Source organism: Falco rusticolus, chromosome 1, assembly GCF_015220075.1.
Source record: "Falco rusticolus isolate bFalRus1 chromosome 1, bFalRus1.pri, whole genome shotgun sequence".
Lineage (NCBI taxonomy): Eukaryota > Metazoa > Chordata > Aves > Falconiformes > Falconidae > Falco > Falco rusticolus.
This window is the reverse complement of record NC_051187.1, coordinates 28,849,598-28,871,187: the sequence shown is the minus strand read 5'-3', so window position 1 is coordinate 28,871,187 and position 21,590 is coordinate 28,849,598. Positions and strand designations below refer to the sequence as shown.

The 21,590-nt window shown below is 43.0% G+C and overlaps 1 protein-coding gene across 1 annotated transcript in view; it reads left to right on the top strand.

Moving 5' to 3' along the window:
- Window positions 1-21,590, top strand: part of TMEM132C (transmembrane protein 132C) — a 221,574-nt gene that overhangs the window by 190,596 nt on the left and 9,388 nt on the right. The window contains exons 5-8 of the mRNA XM_037375320.1: window positions 1,374-1,517; window positions 16,771-16,976; window positions 17,463-17,736; window positions 18,800-18,991. Of these exons, the coding sequence (XP_037231217.1) occupies window positions 1,374-1,517; window positions 16,771-16,976; window positions 17,463-17,736; window positions 18,800-18,991 (816 nt within the window). The remainder of the gene's footprint in view (window positions 1-1,373; window positions 1,518-16,770; window positions 16,977-17,462; window positions 17,737-18,799; window positions 18,992-21,590) is intronic.

Below are 21,590 nucleotides of genomic sequence, written 5' to 3'. Positions count from 1 at the left end.
TGCTTGCTGCTTTGGAAGTCTGCAGGCAGAGGAACAGTTGGGTTTGATACTGAGGTTTTTTCACAGATGTTCAGATCTGCTCCTTTACATCTGTTTCTGGACTTATCAACATGCCAGCACATGGAAATAAATACTTTTAGAGCAAAATGTTAAGTTTACATGACAGTTAAGGTCCAAAAGCCATGCATTTCACTGCAGTGCTCTGTTGCTCAGAAATGCCAGGTACCTGGCAGAATTGGGGGGTGGGGGCTCTACCTTTGACAGTCAGGAGTTCCTGAGAATGACCTGAGACTTTCCAGTAATATTATTTGTAAATCTGGCTCTGATTTACCGTGTTGAGTAGCTTTGTTTTCATATTTGGAATAAGAATTATTTAGGGTTCTTACTTTTCTAGAACAGTCAACGTTCTTTAAGAATTTTTTTTAAGTTTGGTGGGTTTTCTTATGAGAGCTGTAGGAGAACCTGAGAAATAACAAGTTGAAAGATGAAAAAATCTGACCTAGATTTCAAACTCACTAAACTTGGATTGAATACAGTATCAGTGCCCCATTTTGCTGCAGTTGACATCAGTGGCTGCAGTCCTCATGATGCTGGTGCTGAGGATTTTGCTGAATATTTTATTTACTTTATAGAATTGGAAGTTGAAAAGTTTGAGAAAACTTTGACATCCTTACTGCTTGGGAATCTTTGGGAATACTGTGATGCTGAAGCAGGAGTTAGAAGAGTTAGCTTTATCGATGATGCATTGAAAGGCTTTTACATGCCATGACTCAAGTCCAAACTTCAAATTTCCTTGTTATTTTCCCTGCGTTTAATAGCATCACTAACTCCTTCTGGATTCCTTACATTGCTTCAATGGCCATATCGAAGGAAATTAAATAATCTTGAGACAGTTCCAGATACAAAGTTCACAGAGAGGACCCTTCTTTGCAATGGGCTTAAATTCAAAGAGTAATGTTTTTACTTTTGAGGCTCCTATCCCAAACATTGCCAAAGAAATCCAGTTAGTGAAAACTCTGAACTCATGTTTTGGAAGGTAAATATTGGAAAAAGCCCCACGTAAGTACAAAGTAGAAGCTACCTGTGATGTGGGCATGGCTGGACTGAATTTAGCTGTGATCATGTAGCTCGCTCTTTAGCAGCGTGCAATGCATCTGACGGTGTTTATTTAGCAGATCAAATGTAATCGGGGTTTTACTATATTTTACCAGGTTGCACCTGTTTGAAAATGAGATTCCATCATTAGGCACTGAGAACTAATGCATCTTTCTTGAGTCCAGTTGAAGAGGTGATGCTTGCCTTATGGAGATTTCTTTAGCTGTCTCTGAACAGCACTGTGCTTTTTTTTTTTTTTTTTTCATGTGTGTGTACAGGACATGGAAATTCTGAATACTGCAATTCTCACAGGAAAAACAGTGGCAGTGCCCATCAAAGTAGTGTCCATTGAGGAGAACGGTGCTGTGACAGACATCTCTGAGTCAGTTGAGTGCAGATCCTCTGATGAAGACGTCATTAAAGTAAGTTCACACCTTGTATTGGCTTCTGAAATGTCATGTATTTTTATACACAAAAAGCTAGTAGCCTGGGAACAACCACTAAATCAACTCCAACAAAATTAATTGTACTATTGTTTCAAAAGCATAAGGAGAGGATTTTTTAAGAAAATAGAGTATTAGGTGCAACAGTATAGCCACCATGCCGAGATCAGTGTTTTAATTTTGTGTCCTAATTTTAGAAGGTCTTGGTAGCATCACCTCAAGTCCTCTATGCACAGTCTTCATTCACTGCAAAACCAGCTTCGCTGTTAGTGCTGCCTCTCCAGATGTTTCTTATCACCTTTCCAGCTGTGATGATCACCTCCACAGCTGCATCAGTGGGATGGATTGGATGAGTGTTCCCCAGCAACTGCAATGCAAAGTCATCCTGGTCGACTCCACATTCTGCTGAGAGCTGTTTTGAATTAACAACTTGATTCTGCACAGACGTGGCTCAAAAGCATTTACATGGCTGGGCCATCAGTTTAGCACTAGCAGCGGTAACAGGCACCAGCGGGGCAGTGATGTCTTGAGGCGAGACAGCTATTTCTGCTGCGAGTAGGTGCTGGGAGCCCTGAAGGAAACGCACAGCTGTGCAGGGAGTCAGTACAAAGGCAGCGCTCTGCATGCAGCCCCTTGCACTTTGCATGCAGGACTTACACGGTACCTGGGGTCTGAGCAAGGGGGATTTTTACCCTTGGTCTATAAGCTCTTTTGAATACGGGATTTAAATACATTCTGTGATTTTACAGCATATAGCACAGTGGGCTTTGTGATTATACACTTTAGGTGCCTTTAATGTGCTGTCAGCTCTCTTGGGTGTATAGTATACAAATAGCAATGCCGCAGCACCATGCATTACAGTCAGTGCAGCGTGTAGGTTTGTGGAAAGCAGTAAAACTCCTGTGAACTTGCAGGACCCAACAGTTTGTTGCACTGTTGTAGAACTTACGTAGAAGCATTTATTGTGTCATACTTGGAACTAATGAAGCCATTATAGAAGACTTTTACGGAAAGCTCTCTGCTTTCATCGGATCCTTCATAGCCAAACAAATGTCCCCAGTTTGCTGGAGCCTGAAATGCTCCCATATATCACATGCTTTACAGAGTTTTTAATCTCAAAGAATACCTCTTAACCTTTTTCCTAAGGTAGCCACCTAACTACAAATCAAATTAAAAGCTGGAATTTAGTTTAGGGGTCATCCTGATTGTGACCTTACTGGAAAACCAAATCCCTTAAGAAAAAAAAGTACAAGGTAGCATTCACAAATCAAAAAAATAAATTCAGAAAAGAACTACTGTGATCATCCAGATTAGCCATCTTGCTTTAAAAGCTTACAGAATTTCACCAAATAATTCCAGCCCCTTGGGGATTTCTTTGTTCCGACAGGGAAAATGACCAGTGTTAAGTTCTGCCGTTCAGAGGAAGACTCAGGTCAGGGGAAAAAAAATACATCTGATGGGCATTTGTTACACATCACCAGATGGTGCATAGGAAATGACAGCACAATGATTTCCTAAATAAAAATCCCTCTGCAAAAAAGACTTCTGGGTTTTACAGCTTTGGATCATATCGATCAAGGAGAAATGGAATTCCCAAATCTTACAAAAAAAGAGAGTGTAATTGCAGTCCAGCCTGGACTATTGCTGTTCTCCAACAATTTGTTTGGAAATAATGTTTTCTTGAAGCAGTATGTCCTTTGATTAGCACTTGGGACCCTGCCGTGCTCTTCTCTTATTTTCTACAGAAATAATTTATCTCCACTAAAAGGGTTTCTTAAAATGGAACCTGTTTGCACTATTGGAACATTTTTAAGTGGCTTCTAGAAGCCTCCCTGTCTAGCCACTCTCAAGTTGAAGTGAAACAAATAACTGGAGGCTAACACACAGTGTTTATTGGACTCAACTAGAGAAATTTTTCAGGTGTAATTTCTTTCTCTTCAGAAATGGTTTGGAATTGTTCAGATGAATAGAGAAATGATCTTCTGTGTATTTAGAAATATACGCAGAATCTCTTGAGGAATGTGTCTGTGACACGAGTGCTAACTGCTGTAAAACATACAGCTCGTTAAAAAAATAGAGTTCAATGAAATGCTTTCCTTTCCATGAAAATAACCTGAGTTCAAAAATCTTCAGCGCTACATGTCTTTCAGAGGTACTATAAACATTTTGCATTTGTATTTCATCACTCTTGGACTAGCTTATATCCTGTCACTACCTGAGGGGATATACATGGTATTGTGTTACTATTGTATAGCTCTTATTTATAATTGGTAAATTAAAAGGTGGATATGAGTGTCACTGTATTAGCCTTGAACGATACTCTAAAGACCTCCTTTACTAGTTTCTTTTCATTTTTAAATGACATTAATAGCTTTGAGATGTTTTGAGGTCAAAACAGGGATTCAGATAATATTGGTCCACACATGCAGCTGCTGTGGCTGTCACTGGAAACAGAACCACGGATCTTACCCTTAAGACGTCCCTCAGTAGTTAATGAGCAGCGAGCTTTGGCTTCATTGGGACTGATGAGTAGAGGATGACATTAATGGCAGGTAAAGGCCACTGCAAGAATGTCAGGAATTTCTGCTAGGAGCTAAAATCCAGGACAGAGTGTCACAGCTGTCCCTGTCTTATTGCAGTGACTTGAAACAAAATCCCAGATCAAAGCAACAGTGAATTGTCGGGGGCAGAAAAGCTGGCTGGGGGATTTTATGGATGAACTCTAGCTTAACAGCTAGAAAAGGCTGGAACTACTGCTGGTATCAACACTTCCACAGCAGGAGTGATGGGTCCCAATAGCAGGTGATAGGACTAGAGGCAATGGCCTCAAGTTGCGCCAGGAGAGGTTTAGATGAAGTATTCAGAAATATTTCTTCACCAAAAGGGTTGTCAAGCCCTGGAACAGTCTGCCTAGGGAGGCAGTGGAGTCACCATCCCTAGGGGTATGTAAAAGATGTGTAGATGTGGCGCTTGGGGACATGGTTTAGTGCTGGACTTGGCAGTGCTGGGGTAATGGTTGGACTTGGCAGTGCTGGGGTAATGGTTGGACTCAGTCATCTTAAAGGTCTTTTCCAATGCAAATGATTCTGTGATTCTGTGACTTACAGGCACCTGCCAAGGTTACAGATCTTGTTGAAAGCCCAATCCAGTAACCATTTACACACATGAGTAACTTTAGTGTGAATACTGCTGACATCAGGGAACATACTTATATGAAATAGTCATTTAGGATTCATAAATGTTTAAGAGATTTTTGCCATTTGTGGTGGAAACAGTTTATGAAATGAAATTAATACTAACTAAATAGACACAAACCCTTGTTGAAATGCCTGCTGTCCATTTGTGAATCTGTTCAGATTAAGTATCAGTCTGGGTGCTGTGTAACACATGGTGCAGGAACGTCTTGGTTTGCCATTAAGGAAGCTGACAGATGGACTTACTCAGAAGATATAAATAAATAATTGTGTAGTAATCATAGTAACTTATTTTTTAATGTATTCTATGTAATATAATTTTAATATATGTCTGGAACCATATCACAGTACTCTATTTACTAAGGAAAAGTCATCAGCACTTCATTATTTAGATGATACTTTGCTATTGTCTTAATAGACACAATCTTAAAGAAATGGCTATGCTTCGGCCTCTTCAGTTGTTTATTTAACTACAAAGACGTTTCACTGCTCTCCCTTACTTTCCACTACTTGCAAAACTTGAGCTGTGTTGAAGAACTAAATACAGAAGCACTGTTTTCACTTTGAAAGGCAGAGGAGCCAGTAGTTGGCAGTATCCATAGGTATTTTTACTAGAAGTTATGTATTTTTCTGCCAGCAGGCTGAATGCAGTTCCAAGCTCAGTGGCTGAGCTACAGGCAGGTATTCATGGATCAAACTCTTCAGCCTCAATCTTGCATTCATTAAAGCCATCAGGAAAGCTCACCCTGAAATTTTAATGGGATGGGGACAGTCCCTCAGGCTCCTTAGTGTATCATCAGAGTACCATGTCTATTCCAGAGTAAGGTCTATAGATGCCCTTTCATCACATCGTTTAGGCACCACATAGAGAGACGCTGTGACTCGAATGAGGAGCGTTACATTGGGGCAGCACAATCGCTTGCTCTCTGAGCGTCGGGGCTGGATGCCGGACCGTAGTTCTCAAGCAGGTCTCCACCACGAAGGGAAATCATATGCCCTTGCTTTGCATTAGCCCTACCTAGAAGAGTGTGGTTCTCCACGCATAAGCGAGGCTGGTGCTCTGTTAGTGAGGGCAGAGGTCCCCACGCTCTGTAAGTGTATTGGCCAGAATGGGTGTCACCTTCTCCCCACAGCTGCCGGACTGGTGGGGGACGATGTCCTGCTGCAGCACCAGCTTCTGCTACCTGAGCTACTTACTGTAAGGGCTCAGCTGGTCCCTGGATCCCTTTGAACTTTCCAGACATGCAGCCAAGAGACAGCAAAACAGGTGCCCAGGGAACGATGAGATGGGGACTGGTGATGACAGAAAGAGTGACGTGATGGAAGGGTGTGAAGCGTTGCGTTAAAGAAAGTGCTAGTGCCAAAATACATTGGTCTGTCAAAACCTTGTGATGTTGTATGGGAATCGGGGTGTGACTGTCCTTACTGGTGCACTGTAGTACTAAAGGATGTGGAAATGCTCAAGATCGTTAAGGAAGGGCCTAAATATCTGGTGTGTTGCCCTCCACTGGGCTAATTCAAGACCTGGTCCTTTTCCTATGGAAATTGAATGTTACACCATGCACATTACAGAACTGACCTGGTAGAGAATCAGTGCTAAACGTGACTTGGTGATAATTGTACTCAGTTCAGTAAAACATTTTAACAGAAATTTCCAAAATATAAAAATGAGGGATCTCATAAGTGTCTGTCAGAGGAAAGCCAAGTCTGCTTAAAACAATGCTTCCCATAGCATCTAAAGTTTCTTCCCTGTGCTTTCTTACCAGCAGCATCTGGAGGCAAATAATGATGTGGTGGGTTGTGATGAAGTGTGATGCAGGTGGTGATTTCAAGGGGGAGCAAATTTTCAGAAGATTTTGTTCCATTAGAAACCCTGGCACGTCATGGGCACGTTACATTTTCTCTCATACCGTTCAGCTCCTGCTGCATACGGCAGGGTAAGCATCCAAACTTGCATCACGTTTCTGCACCTCAGCATACACATACATTCTTTGTATGGGGCTTTATTGCAAAGCCTTCAAGACTCAGAGGATTTAAGGCTTCACATTATGTTTTTAGTGCAGGTTATAGAAGCAAATAAAAACAAGGGGCTGACTAGAAAGAGCTGGTTGTTCCTACCAGCTATTTTGATCAAGGAAGAACGCTAACTTCCAATAAAATGCTTCTACAGTGAATATAATGCAGTTGATTTATCGCTCATTTTTTACTTAGGTTAAATAAAACTCTCTTTGGAGTTTGTTAACTAGGTGCAACTGTTGTAGGGCTGAGCATGCTGAATAATGAGTAGGTGGATAAACTTCTGATTAAAACAAGTCTCGTTCCTAACTCAACCTGTAAAACAAGGGGAGAAATGAAGAGTCACACTGGATGGGTTTTCCAGGAATACGGTGTGGTCTAACAAGAGACCGGCCGTACTCTGTGCAGTCACGTTGATGTAGTGCTCTCTTCTGCGGTTGTATGTCAGTCCTGCGAGTTCCAGTGAAAGCGTGGAGGGGTCAGTCTAAACTACAGCAGCTACTGCCAGCCCTCCTCGCTGTAACGTGTGGGCAGCCACTCGGGGAGGGTTGATGCCTCTTCCAGATACTTAAGCCCATGCGGTCAAAATTGTAGCGGTACTCATTGGAAAAAAAATAGAGTAGTTGTATAACTTTCTGGAAGGAACAGGGAAAAGTTGGACTATTCTTTGTGAGGTGCCTGTGTGTTCACTCTCAGGCTTGCACCTTTTCCCTTGGTCAGCTCCGGGATCAGGAGCCAAAAGCTCAGTCCATGTGGCACCACCCGGAGGGTGATGCTGCTTCGGGTCCTGAGCTGGGGTCTCTGCGTGGGGTTGTAAGGACACACTAGCAGGCTCAGAACAAGCATGGGAGCTCTGCCACATCTGCTGCATGGTGCAGATACCCTCCAGGGCCACCACAAACAACCTTCCTGAAGTTTATGTTGGGTAGCTGGTGACCTGCAAACACAGTTCCTGCTCACCGCACCCTGGTGTAGGTTTGAAAGCCCTCAAAAGCAGAAGCTGTAGCTCTTTGGGAGTCCAAACCCAGCAGCCTGTTTCTCTGGTGGCTTCTCTTTCCTCTTCTGATACTGTGTGTTCCCGTGATGTGTGTGAAATCGAAAAGCTTTAAAAACAAGTCAGTCACAGCATGGACATTCCATTGTTTCGCTGTTCTGAAGCCCTGTGACTTTATAGTCTTTTCTTCTGGTAGATTTGTTCTGTTCTGAACAGAATTGCAAATAGAAAACCAACCTCCTTGCCCTCCTCCATACTTTTGATAGTCCTGTGATTTACTGGGATCAATATACATCAGTAGAGTGGAAAAACTTCAGAGGAGCTTTAGAAAAATGAAACTTTTACCACACACTTCTGTCAGATGCAAATAGGCATATAGGCCAGCGATGTGTGGAGCTTTCACAGAAGACGTTATATCATTAATGTATACCACTACTCCCCAAGCAGGCAGCCTCTGTGGAAATTGAAACTCAAAATTGACATGGTCTGAGATACTTAAATTCAGCAATAAAAGTTGTAAATACTTTGCCATCGCATAATATGCAAAAATTTCAAGGGCAGCTGAAGAAACTTTTAAACCATATCCATGCAGACTTCTTATCCTGTCATCTCATGCCTTCACCCAGCTCACTGCCTGCTTTAGTGATGTCAGGATGGAGAACCTGTACAACCCACAAGGAAAATCAAAGCAGAGTGGCAATAACAGTGCCTCAAGTTCCACAGAAAGTGCTTCAAAATCAACTTCAAAGCTGCAAGATCAAGACCAGGAAAGTAAATGGGAGAAATAACATTAGTCTTGTGACAGCTATAGATATGATAGGAAGATGAGCAATTTTCTCCAGTTTTGAGTAATACAGTCAGAAGAATTAATGGTTTGCTTCTCCTTTCCTTTTCTGCCAATAGCTGTAATTTACACATTGTGAATTTGTATATGGTAGATACATATTAAGTTGGAAATGACGAGCATTGTGATGTTCTCAGATGTGCAGCTACTGTCCAGAGTGTGTCGATGGAATTAAAAGTCTCTGCATTCACCCTGTGATCCTGCTTTGCCAAGCAAGGTATCTGGGGCTGTGCTGCACCTATGGTCTGGTCTATCCCTAGTGAGTAGGAGCCAAACTCTCTGTTCAGCCCCATTTTCAGAAATTACTTGACTCGAGAGTGCACAAAACAGGACAGATTTTCGTGTACGTGATAACACTAGCTGCAGAGAGCTCCTGTGGCTCGTTGCAGCTACAGTTCAGCTTCAAAAGCTGGGCATTTGGGAGCAAATAGATGCCCTCCAGTCTCAGCTGGCATTTTGTGCCCCTTTTACTCTCTCAGTTCTGTCGTAGTGAATGATATTCGGTTAGTTAAATGTACTGCTTCTGCTCTGCAAAGCTGCCAGCAAAATCTTTGTAATGAGATTAGATAATGTACAGCCTTTTCCCTAAGAAACGCTGTCTAGCTTTGGGGGTTTTCTACTTTGTTTTGCTAATCTGGCTGCTCATACTGCAAATGCAGACCCTTTGCAACACAGAGTCCAAATTGCTTCTAAGCTATGGCCCCGATTTCACATAGAGTTCTCTTACCCAGCGCTCAGGGCTTGATCCCCATGTCATTAGTGCGGGTTGCTGGGAACTTTGCCTGAGGACTGATTGCAGGGAATGAAACTGCATTTGGAATGTGGCAGCTGTTTACAAGCACACAGCAACACCAACGCACAAGCCATGTCATCCGCTGGAGACTGCAGACAGTTAGCGCTTAGAGAGGCAGAATGAAGCTCAACTCAGTTATTACCGTGTCATACCTGCCCTGCTCCTTTGTCACCGTCTCCAGACTGGGAGTAATTACTCCTCCACTGTTTCAAGAAACAAATTTATTCTTTTTCTTTTGGTGGGTTGTAGGTCAAAACAACTCTCAGGGTTCTTCTTGCATGTAATGTGAAAAACCAAGCCTTTTGGTTATGAAGATGACAGCGTTACTGGTGTGGAGCCTGTGTTTACCTGTACGGCGGCACTTCCCGAGTCACTGTGCCGGGCTCCGGTGCCGTCAGAGGGAAGCAGGGGTGGCATGGCAAGGCAAGGCACACTAGCAATTAGCAACTCCTGTAACGGATGCTTCACTTTTAAAGGCTGCTCTAACAGTGTCACAGAGCTGTAAATATCATTCCAGAGGTCGTGGAAGAGCTCAGGTCTGAAGCTTTAACTCTTATCAGGCTTAAACAGTTTAACGTGAAAAAATGAGTAGTATGGGCCTGGAGACAGCTTGCATTTTCCAGTGGGAGGTTATTGATTATTCAGGATTGTGCAGCCAGGCATTGAAATCCTTCTTATGAAGCAGTTGCCATCACCTAATGTTCATGTGGCATAGTATTTCCTTTATGTATAAAACCATAGCATTTAGTTGAAATCAAGGCTGGACAGCTGTATAGAGTCTCTCTCAAAACCTCTACAATTAACTAGAGGATAATTTCTTCTCTACAGAGGATGTTAACAAAAACCCCTAGAAGAAATTCTGTAGTAAGGATGTGAATATCACAAATTTTGAAAAGATTGTCCAAAAAAGCTTGTGGAATGATTATCACTGTCTAATATTGTATGTTCTATAAATGTCAATATGTCCAGTGGGTAAGTCATTCTGGTGCTCTTTATTCGTTAATGGAATGAATGACTTTGTTCACTAAGCTTAACCTCCACGACCCTCAGTCACCCTTCTGGTATATAAGAGCGCTGATACTGAGCTGAAATACCAGGAGTGTCATATAGTTGAAAAGTGCTGAACATCACCATTCTTTACTAATTATCCTGTGAATTTTTTCATTGAAATTGAGATTCCTTTAAGAGATACTGGAAAAATCTTTTTGCTCATTGAAGTGCTTTCATAAATATTTAAACATTTATGTAACCTTTGAATATTTTAGCAACATTTACATTAGTAGAACAGAAATGGGTAAATGGGTTTACACACCAAAATACAAGATTTTGAACCTGATGAATACAGCAAGCAGGACATCTACCGTTATCATATCTCCTCATTTCTGTTCAGCTGTAAAGTTCTGAAACTTCTAGAACCTCAGGAAGCTTAATTAAGGGCAAAGCACACAGACTTCTACCTAGAAAATGAACTGGTGCCTCCAAATTGTCAGTGTAGCTAAACTTGGCAGGGTCGCCATATTAAAAACTTCCCTTTTTGTCCTCCAGAAGTGTCCTTCAGAGCCTGGCCTGATATGTCCAGAGGTGAAGAACAACTAGGAGAATAAACAAGCTAAGACTAGACTAGATGCACAGAGCCAGTACCACTAGTTTGTTTTTAGGTCTTATGGTTGTTCTTTCCACTCCTGCCTATAACAGATGTGGAATGAAACAGACAGTGCTTTGAGGTCACCTTCTTTTGAAAGACAGTCTTAGCTTATATTTGACATGAAATTTGTCTTCGGTAAATTATCTGTCTCCACCATCACTGAATGAAGATTTCTCAGAAATCTGTAGGAGAATGTAACCAGCCAAGCCGATATTCTTACAGAAATGTCAACAGCCCCTTTGTGGCTGCAGATCCAGGGCAATGCGTGGTCACATCCTTCATGGGGACCTCAGGCAGCTCATGCTCTCTTCTGGCAGTTCTGTGATACAGAGGTCATGGTGGGACCAAGACCTTAAACTGAAAGGAGTAAGTAGAGAAGACCCAGAGGTTCTGCACTGGGCTGGTACCAGGAATCTCCTTAATATTCACTTGCAGCTGATGTGTTCATTACCAGGTGGAAAGGTACGTCCCCAGATCACGTAGTGCCATAGGTAGTGGTGATTCAGGAGTGACTCTTGATTTCCAGACAGTGGTTTTTTCTCTGTCAACTCAATAAAATGTGGTTTGTTGCAGAGAGAATCTATCCAAGTCATTTAGAAAGGCAATGGCCTTTGTTACAAAGGGGCACAAAAATATAATGACAGCAAAAAGAAAGGTGAAGAAACCTCCAGGGAATTGTCCTTAGCCCTGTCTTTTGCTGTCTAGCTTCTTTATTCGAGTTTTAATCTGGAGAAAGTAGTTAGAAAAATAGAAAAAAGGGGGAAAGTAGCTGAATGCAGCTTAATAATGAAAGAAACTGCTGAAATAGCATCAGAAAGCTCTTTAAAATGCAGAACTTCTTGCTGATCTGCTATGAAGACTAGAAAAAAACCAATCACTTAAAGGTGGTGGCTAAGTAGGCTTTCCCTTTATCATCTTTTACTTCTGATGCCAAAGATAAAAAGCATTTTCAGAGGGAAGATGTTTTTATAGTAAAAGCATAAATACTACAGGAGATGAGAGGTGGATCACTGTGCACAGCATCTCCAGCTTCTGCTAGAAACTTCCCTGGACTATTGTGGTCATTTTACTGCTCAGTGACCTTCCAGAAGCACTGCAAAACCCTGGAGGAAAGCTGAGAGATACTTTTATCTATCAAAAATGCTTAAGCAAATACACTTTTTCAATTAATAAGAATTTGAGTTCTACTGTGATCCAGTTTAATTTATTACTCTTTTTAATCTCCCTTCTATCCTTCCTTCATGATTCCATGTGACAGTTTTAGGTTGTCCATTCCTGTGTTTTCATCTGTTAACCTCATATGAGAACAAATCAAAATAGTTTTGCCAAGTCTGTGTTTAATAACTCCAAAACCAAGTTGACTGTGACATTATTTCCGAGTTAATCTGAGTGAAGGGGGGTTTGTTGTTGCCCCACATAACCCCTACCTTTCATTGGTGAGGGGCACCTGCTTAGCAAATCAGGCCTTACATGTGGCTTGCTGATGTTGTAAATTGTAGCAGAATCAGTACATCTGCATTTGTTCTCTGAGGCTGAGAAATCCTTTTTATTTATTTTTGAAGTGATACTGTTTCAGACAAGGGCAAGGGAAGCAAGCCCGTTGGCTCTCATTCTGCTAGCCTGCTGCAGCTAAGCTTAGCTGAGACATGTTGCTTCCAGAAGCTGTAGACTATGGAATAGTTTTAATTGAACGTTTCTGGAGAAGGAGTATCCTTAATCCTGTACATATGGAGAGCACACGCACATTGTATGTGATGCACGCTGAGACACTTTCTCCCTTTCATCCCCTTTACAGCGCTGGTTGGAGTCTGTTGCCTTTCTTTCTCAAAAGCAATCAGTGTTGCTTCAAGGATGGATACCTGAAAGCAAAACAGTTAAAACACATACGATAATACAATACAACATCAGCTTTGCTCCTCCTGGTACTCTCTGCGCGCTACCTCATTATCAGAAATACAGGAACAGAAGAAAGCATGTGTAAGGACATTAGCAATGTTTGTACTTGGTGAAAAGAGTAATGTTTTTCTCAATGCAACTCATAAAGACCTGCCACTATTGCTGATGCACATCCAGTAATAAATATTAACCTGTAGCAATTTTAAGGACTGTGTGGTTCCTACAACAGCCACCTCCTTAGGATGCTGTATGTATTTGTTTAGCCATTTGTTTGTTGCATACCCATGAAGGCATACAGCAGCTTTACAAACACAGATGGAGATTGGATCTCAGCCCAGAACCATTTAGGAATTACAGTTTTGTTCCTATTGTTACTGTGTTTTTTTCCCAGACAGTCTCATTTGTTCTGTTACTGACAACACTGGGCCTTAGATAATATGAAATCGTACATCTAGACCAGACCTGGTCTGTCTGAAGCTGGATGTTATCAGAAACCTTTTATCAGCATGTGCATGTGGTTTACCATGTGCATAAATAAGCAACATGTACAGCTCAGAAAGTTCATACTTTTGTCTTTGGGGTGAACGCCACAGAAATGAATGGGGCGGAACCTGTTTCAGGATGGCAACAGCTGCTACTCCAAGGAGAACTAGATTGGATCTTATGACAAGCCTCCCAAAAGCTGCTCCAAGGAGAACCAGATTGGATCTTATTGACAAGCTTCCCGAAAGCTTCTGCGCAGAGGAAGATAGGGCTAAAGAACAAAGAGCCATAGCTGAGGCTGCTTTGTCTCTGGCTCTGCGGAGAAGTTGTCCCTGAGCCAGCAGTGTGTCCCGGTGGCCAAGAAGGCCAATGACATCCTGGGGTGCATTAGCAGAAGCAGGGCCAACGGGTCAAGGGTGGTTATCCTCCCGCTCTGCTCTGCCCTGGTGAGGCTGCATCTGGAGTGATGCATCCAGTTCTGGGCTTCCCAGTTCCAGAGAGACAGGGAACTACTGGAGACGGTCCAGTGGAGGGCTACACGGATGATGAGGGGACTGGAGCATCTCCCTGATGAGGAAAGGCTGAGGGAGCTGGGACAGTTTAGCCTGGAGAAAAGACTGAGGGAGGATCTTACCGAGGTCTACAAATATCTTAAGGGCAGGTGCCAAGAGGATGGGGCCAGGCTCTTTTCAGTGATGCCCAGTGACAGGACAAGGGGCAGTGGGCACAAACTGCAACACAAGAAGTTCAATCAGAATCTGAGGAAGAACTTCCTCACCTTCAGCATTACAGAGCACTGGCACAGGCTGCCCAGAGAGGCTGGGGGGGTCTCCATCTCTGGAGATGTTCAAAACCCACCTGGATGCAACTGTGCAACCTGCTCTGGAAGAACCTGCTTTGGCAGCAGGGGGACAGGGACGACAGACTAGATGGTCTCCAGAGCTCCCTTCCCACCCTGACCATTCCCTGAGTCTGTGAAATGTTCCATACATAGGGTCTTCTCCTCCAGGCACATTCGCTACTTCCCATTTGGCTCTGGAAGTTGTTCTGTGCTACAAGCGCAGTGCAGCTCTCTGTGGCTGACCAAGGCTCTCTGGGTTGTGGTTTACACTAGTGGGGGAAAATGGACAGAAAGAATTGAATTTACTTTCCTGGGGTTACAGAGGAAGACAGAAATTAGAGTCTGTGTCAGCAAGGACTTCCTTGTACCCTGAACTTCCTTGAGGATGTTGTGCCATAGGTAACATTCATATGTGGTGTATTATTTAGATGTGAATTCCTTCTAACTTCATCCATCTAAGAATTAGGTGTCTGGTCTAAGATACCTCACAGGGTCTCCATCTCTGGTGGAGAGACAGATAGCTGCAGGGAGAGGGGCAGTGACACTGCCAAGCATGGAGAGAGGAGAGTCACCCACTGGCCATTCCTCTTCCCCTGCCACTGAGACAGCAGCGAGATGAGGGGCTGGCGTCAGACAGCAGCAGCTCACACACAGGAGCTGAATGCCCCCAGTACACCACCAGTACATCCTGCTGGCTGCATGCTGCTCCAGGCAGCAATGCCTCTGTGATCAGGACATCAAGGCTGTAACTCCTGGCAAGTAGCCCTTGCTCGCCCGTGCAGTTGAATTTTTTTTCATGAGAAACATTTTCATGATGTTTTCTCTCCCAGGGCAAAGCTGATGCAATGGCACTGTAGAAAGAGCAGCCCATCTAGGAACAGGTTCTAAATTACTGCATGGTATTATATATTATATTATATTACATTATGCACCTCTGCTGCATAGTACTTTTACGTTAGATCAAATAGTCTTTCTGAAACAACCTAGTGTGAGCTGAACCCCTGTCTGTATTGCCATTCAAGTTAATACTTGTAAACACACGGCATGCCATTCCTGCGGATAAAATAAAGACATTTCTGCCTCCTTCAGACTGTTAAACCTGTTTTAGATGGTCTGAAGGAGAAGCCTAAACAGCCGGCTGGGTCAGGTATTGTAGCGTGTAGGGCTGTTTTCAGTCAACGGAGCCCAGTTACAGCACAACCCCCTTAGAGAATGAGTCAAAGAAATGTTTGGTTTATGTTATCTGAAGTTTCCTTTTGCAATCTCACCACCGAATATTGCACCGGCATGTGAGCAGTGCCTAAAGCTGACAGAGGATACAAAGGGGATCTGTATGTCAAACTGGAAACAGTTTAGCTGCAGTATCTGTGGTCACAGAGGACATCCATCTGTTTGATTAACCTGGGAACATAAGCATTTCCAGCTGATAATCTTCATTTGAATAAAATGATATCGGGAATGGGAGTGGGAATAAAAGGGAGCAGATGATAATATAAATATATGTTCAGGTGGGGAGACACATTGCCACCACTAACGATACTCGTTACGGGTGATGAAATAGTATTCTGACGGGATGGGAGCAAGAGCAGGAATTGAGGAGATCTGCTGGATTTACTGTTAATTTCTGCAGACATACCAGCTCATTTAGCAGGGTAACAGCTCCCATTGCTAGCCACTTAATGTATGATTAATGTGCCACAGGATTTCCCCAGACATTTATGACACGTTTAGGAATAGATATGACAATGACTTTATCACATGGAGACACTTCATACTATCTGCATCCCTCTTAATGATTTATATATTCGAGAGTGATTTTATCACTAGTACTCAGTAACGTAATAAATGAGAAAACTCAATGGTCTGTAAATTACAACATTGATTAAAGAAGCGATTACTGATATAACTCTTACATGACTATGATAATGCTTGCTTATATTTCAGGACAGCATTTACATGTTAATGATAAATCTACTGCAGTGTTTAGAAATACTTTACAGCTTTAATCAAAACGTAAACATTTATAAACAGATAATGTTTATTGCAGAGGAAATGAGTAGACTCTGTTACTCTTCAGTGGATGAAACCCACTCCAGAGCCAGCTTTGTCTTCACGTCTGATGAAGGTGCTCATCAGGGCAGAGCATTGATTTGCTGCTTGCCTCTATTTTGACTTGTTTTGGTTTGTTGGGTTCCTCTTGACCAAGCTGTGAAGGAGCCATGCTCGTTATAAATTCCACAGCACTGTGATGGGCTGGTGGCTCACTGCATAACAAATAGAAAATCAACCACCAGCTTCATAAATACTATCCAGTCTTTAGGCATCTCGAGCATAATTATGCCTCCTGAGCCAATGAAAGATTTTTGTGCTCAGCTGCTCCCATTGCAAAAGGCAATCATTAACATGCATCAAGAGAAGGGAGCCTTTTTTGTTGGTTTTTGGTTTTCAGATGCCAGCATTACACTTTGAGCTTGTTTTGTCGCAGTGATTACCTTTTCTTCTTTCTCTCTTTCTTTCTCCCCTTAGGTTTCTGACAGATGTGACTATGTTTTTGTCAATGGCAAAGAAATGAAAGGCAAGGTGAATGCGCTTGTGAACTTCACGTATCAGTATCTGAGCGCTCCTCTGCAAATCACAGTCTGGGTTCCACGCCTGCCTCTTCAGATCGACATTTCGGACACAGAACTGAGCCAAATAAAAGGCTGGCGAGTCCCAGTCGTTTCCAACAAAAGGTAGGTTTGAACTGTGAAATTTCTTGGGTGTTTTTGTAAAATTAACTCTTAGCAAAAACAGCTGCAGCACCTGCATCCAAAATGCAGCATCTTTCCCTGAGGAGCAGCAGTACTGGAATCCCCAGCTTTGCACGGGACAGGTGTAATAAAGCTTTTAAAGTTTGTGGGAGTTTTGCTTCTGTGTGTGGGTCTGTCCTGTGCAGCAGAGCACAGTGTGGTACTCCAGTAAGGTCCACTTATAGAAGAGTTACCTGCTTACATGAAATAGTGGTACAGGCCATTTGCACAGTCCTTCGTCATGCTAGGTAGCCATGAATCAACAACCATCTGTTGTTTTTTAATTTAAATTTATTTATATAAAATTATTTATTTATTTTAAAAGTTAAACTGTTAATTAAGGGAGTACTCTCCGTTAGCACTCTAATGTTAGTTTTCACTGATGTTCTTGAAAACATTTCTTTATGCTTCATTCTCTTTTGAAAAAAGACCCACCAGAGACAGTGATGATGAGGATGAAGATGAGCGGAAGGGAAGAGGATGCACTCTGCAGTATCAGCATGCCATGGTGCGAGTGCTCACACAATTTGTAGCTGAGGATTCCAGCCCCTGGGGTCAGCTGAGCTACCTGCTGGGCTCAGACTGGCAGTTCGACATTACAGACCTGGTGATGGATTTTATGAAACTGGAGGATCCTCACATTGCCAAGCTGCAGGACGGCAGGATTTTGATCGGACGGGAAGTAGGAATGACAGCGATGCAGGTACTGTGCTCTAGGCCACCACATTCTGCCGTTCCCATAGAGAACCTGTGTGGGGGCATAAATCCAGTACAGTGCTCTGCCATCTTGGAACAGAGTAATTTCCGATTACATTCCTGTGACCTTCGGGAGTGTCACACACAGCGTTAACCCAGCGACAGTGGTCCAGGCTAGAGGTGATCTGAGGCATGTGGCATGGCCAGGAGCTGGAAGCCACAGAGTCCTCAGACATGTCCAGGAGAGGCAGCGTTTCCACGCTCAGTGAGAAGTTGGAGCCCTTGCCCCACATGTTGCACGTTACCACCAGTCATCTGATGGGCACAATTTTGACTTTTTGAGACAGAGATCTTTAGATTGTGCCAAGTTTATTTTGATTTATTTAAATACTAATTTAGGAAAAAAACCTACACTCTGGTTAATAACCCTGAAAGTCATAAGTGGCCAACGCCATATCCTAGTTCTGCCCCAGCTGAATCCTTATGAAAGGCAATGCGTAAAGAGTGAATAAAGCTAATCTAGGCTGTAGGTATGAGATGAGGAAGGTGGAGAAGACAGTACATGCATGAACTAGCTATCCTTAGTTCCTTAAAGACAGGAGTATGGCCCTTAGTTTCATTAAAGGGAAGGCTATCCTCCTAGCTTGATGTTCCATCAGAAACAGAAAAGAGAGAGAAATGAGAGTTACCGAGCTAAGAAGTGAAGGACACATCCTAGACGTTGCTGACCTCCCTTTGAAATGGTTGGGAAGTAAGGCTGATGAGCTCATCCATACTGGGACACAGAATAACAGGGGAAGAAAGTTTTAAATCAACTCTTCTAGTAAATGATGCAAATAACAGATGTAAGATAGTATAGCACTCAGTATTGGATGCAACGTTCTCAGCCATAACCAATCTACTAAATGTTTTTCCAACCCTCCTAATGGACCAGGCTGCCTTGTCAGTGTGCTCTGCCATTTCATTTCTATGCATAAGACTTTGGAGACAAGAAGGGATGATGACCTTAAGAAAGGTTATTTTAATTGATCAGCCTTTTCCTAAGTTGATTCTTTTGTGTTTCTCCAAAGGTTTTGTCTCCCCTGTCTGACTCCATCCTGGCAGAAAAGACAGTCACTGTGCTAGATGACAAAGTGACCATAACAGACCTTGGAGTCCAGCTGGTGGCTGGACTTTCGCTCTTTCTTCAGCCCAGTGCAGCAAGTAGTCGGGCTATTGTGGCTACAACTGTTGCCCAAGAGTTGCTTCATACTCCTAAGCAGGTAGTGTACACTTGCTGATGTTGCCTTTTGGGGTGGGGCAGTGTTTTACCAGTGTGAAGTACAGGTTCATATGTACACACACAGACACACATGGACACACAGACACACACAGACACACAGAAACACAGACACAGCTTCATATATAACTTCATAACAAGGTTAGAAGTTAGACGTTAAAGTACAGGTGTAGTACATGTCTGTGTCAATCGCTTTCCTCTAGAGGTACTCTGGAACTGTCTTCTCATTTCTTCCCTTCAAATATGGACTTAGTCTGCAGTAAAACCTCTGACTACACGGAAGTTCCTGATATTTACATTTTTAATACCCTTTCTTTAAATGGTTCAACATCTGTTATTTTTGCAACACAAGCAGTCTTTGGACAGTGATCCCTGTTTGCCAACCGAGCATGCCCTTTGTTTTCCATGCCCCAGAGCACAGAGCTCTGTGTGTCACAACAATTTAATATTTTGAAGAACTGTAAAATAGAGGCAGAAGGTAACCACGTACTTGTCTTTTCCCTCCTGGAGTCACAGCAGACTGTCAGGCTCCTCTATCCTTTCATTTTTTAGATGGGTTTTGGGGGGTTCATCATTCAGTTCAGATGCTGATCTTACTGAATTTAAGCCAGCGAATTCCCATCTCTGTAAAGGGAATCTTTCAAGCAACATGTTTCAGGTCACAACCCACATGGAAGAGGGGAGAACGTCACCAGATCAAGGCAAATGGTTGCTCTAGAACAGATTTAAAAAAAAAAAGGGTCAGTAGCAGTGGAACAATCTGTGTTCATTGCTCTTGCAGACAGTTGATCTGAAGAGTGGGAGTTGGGACCATGCAATTAAGTCTGTCCACAGCTACTCTTCTCACAGAAACTGTATTTCATCTCACATAGATATAGAGAGATCTCAAGTCAAGTTTTATGGCCCATTTTCATGATTTTTGCTACCTAATTTCCTGGAACATAAAAATAGTTTAGATTGGTTTATAACTTAGTGATGGGAAAATGTCCAGACTAGAAGGACTTGTTGCCCATCTGTTCCATTTACTGTGTCCTGTAAACGTAAGAATCTTATGTAATTAACCCATTTATACCCTTCTCCAGGGCTTAGAAACCATGTCTGACATTGTCTTTGGACAAAGACTGTAAAAGCAAAAGCTAAAGCACACCTAACCCAATTCTGATCTGTAGGACGGAGCACCATCTGTCCTGCAGCATCATTGGAAGAATTGTGGCTTCGATTGCAGATAAAAGGGTTTGTGAATCTGGAAAGTTTGCACAGATATATGGTCAACTTCTCAGATTTATAGACGTTTTGTCCTGAGTGTGTGATGATATTAACATCAGGTAATGGCAGAGTATGACAGGGCATTTCGGTAGTGCATGGCATGATATCTCGTATTGTATTATGGTGTGGCAGTATGATATGATGTGTCATTATCTATCACTACGATTGGCAAGTTTTGAAGTAATAAAAAAGAGTAAGAAAGTGTAAAGGTGGTTTGTTTTGAAATTATTTTTCCCAGCATCTCTGTTATGGAACGATTTTAGTGGAACCTTTTGTTTAAGCTGATTTTCTTTTGTAAGGTAATTTCAGTTTCCACAAAGCAGCACATTTCTAATACAGAAGTGACCGGGCATGTCAGGCTGTCGTTGTGAGCAATGCCCTCTGCTCCTGGTTCTGCTGGGCAGTGTGGGGGCTGCTGTCCCTGCTGTCCTCCTGGGCCTACAGAGAGCACTGTGGCATCATGTGCACTTGAAGATACCAACTGTAAAGCAGGAGGCAAGAGAAAATCAAGCACCTTTTTCTCAGTAAAAGAAGTTTAAAATCTGTTCTTCTCCAGATGGAATCTGGAGAAAAGAAAAACAGGATCTAGACTCTATTAGAAGGCAGTGGGAAACCTTCTCTGCACCAGGATCTGGAATGCCCAAGGAAATGTAGTGGTCAGTAGTGGTCTTGAATTAGTCAGGGTTTCCACTCCCATGTCCGTGCCTTCTGTCCCGGCTTCCTGCACGCGTAGAGCAGCATGTTCCTGTGGGATCCCGCTTCAGCCTCTGCCTCTTCTGCCAGCATCTCCAGCCTGGAGCCTGCCCATCCCCATTGCCTTTGCTTGTCTTCCCACCACCTCTTCTTCACCAGGAGCAGGAGAAGCATCCTGGCCGCTTCTCAACTGGAGCCTTTGCTGGGAGCATCACTCCTCACTTTGGGGAGTTTGTGAGGGTCAGTTCATGCTCAAGCACTGTGAGTGTTTGTGGGCCTGATCCTGGTCATGCCAGCTCCGTGTGGGTCCTGAACACAGTCCCTGGTTACTGGGGCACGTTGGCAGTTGGGGGGCTGGGCTAATTACACATGCTGTGCAATTCCCTCCCTACCTTACTGTAAGCCACTCGTTTGTTCTCAGGCCTATATCTCACTCAGCCTATGGACAGGCCTTGCCCAAGGAAGGGCGGTTGAAAAGGGACCTAAGGGACTTGGCATTCGTGTCACCAAAAAATAAGATGGGAATAGATTTCACACTAGAAAATACATTGGAGGAAATAGTCTTGGCATGGGAGTGGCCTGTAGAGTGTCGTGTCTTCCCCTTTCATTTGCAGTTTGAATGA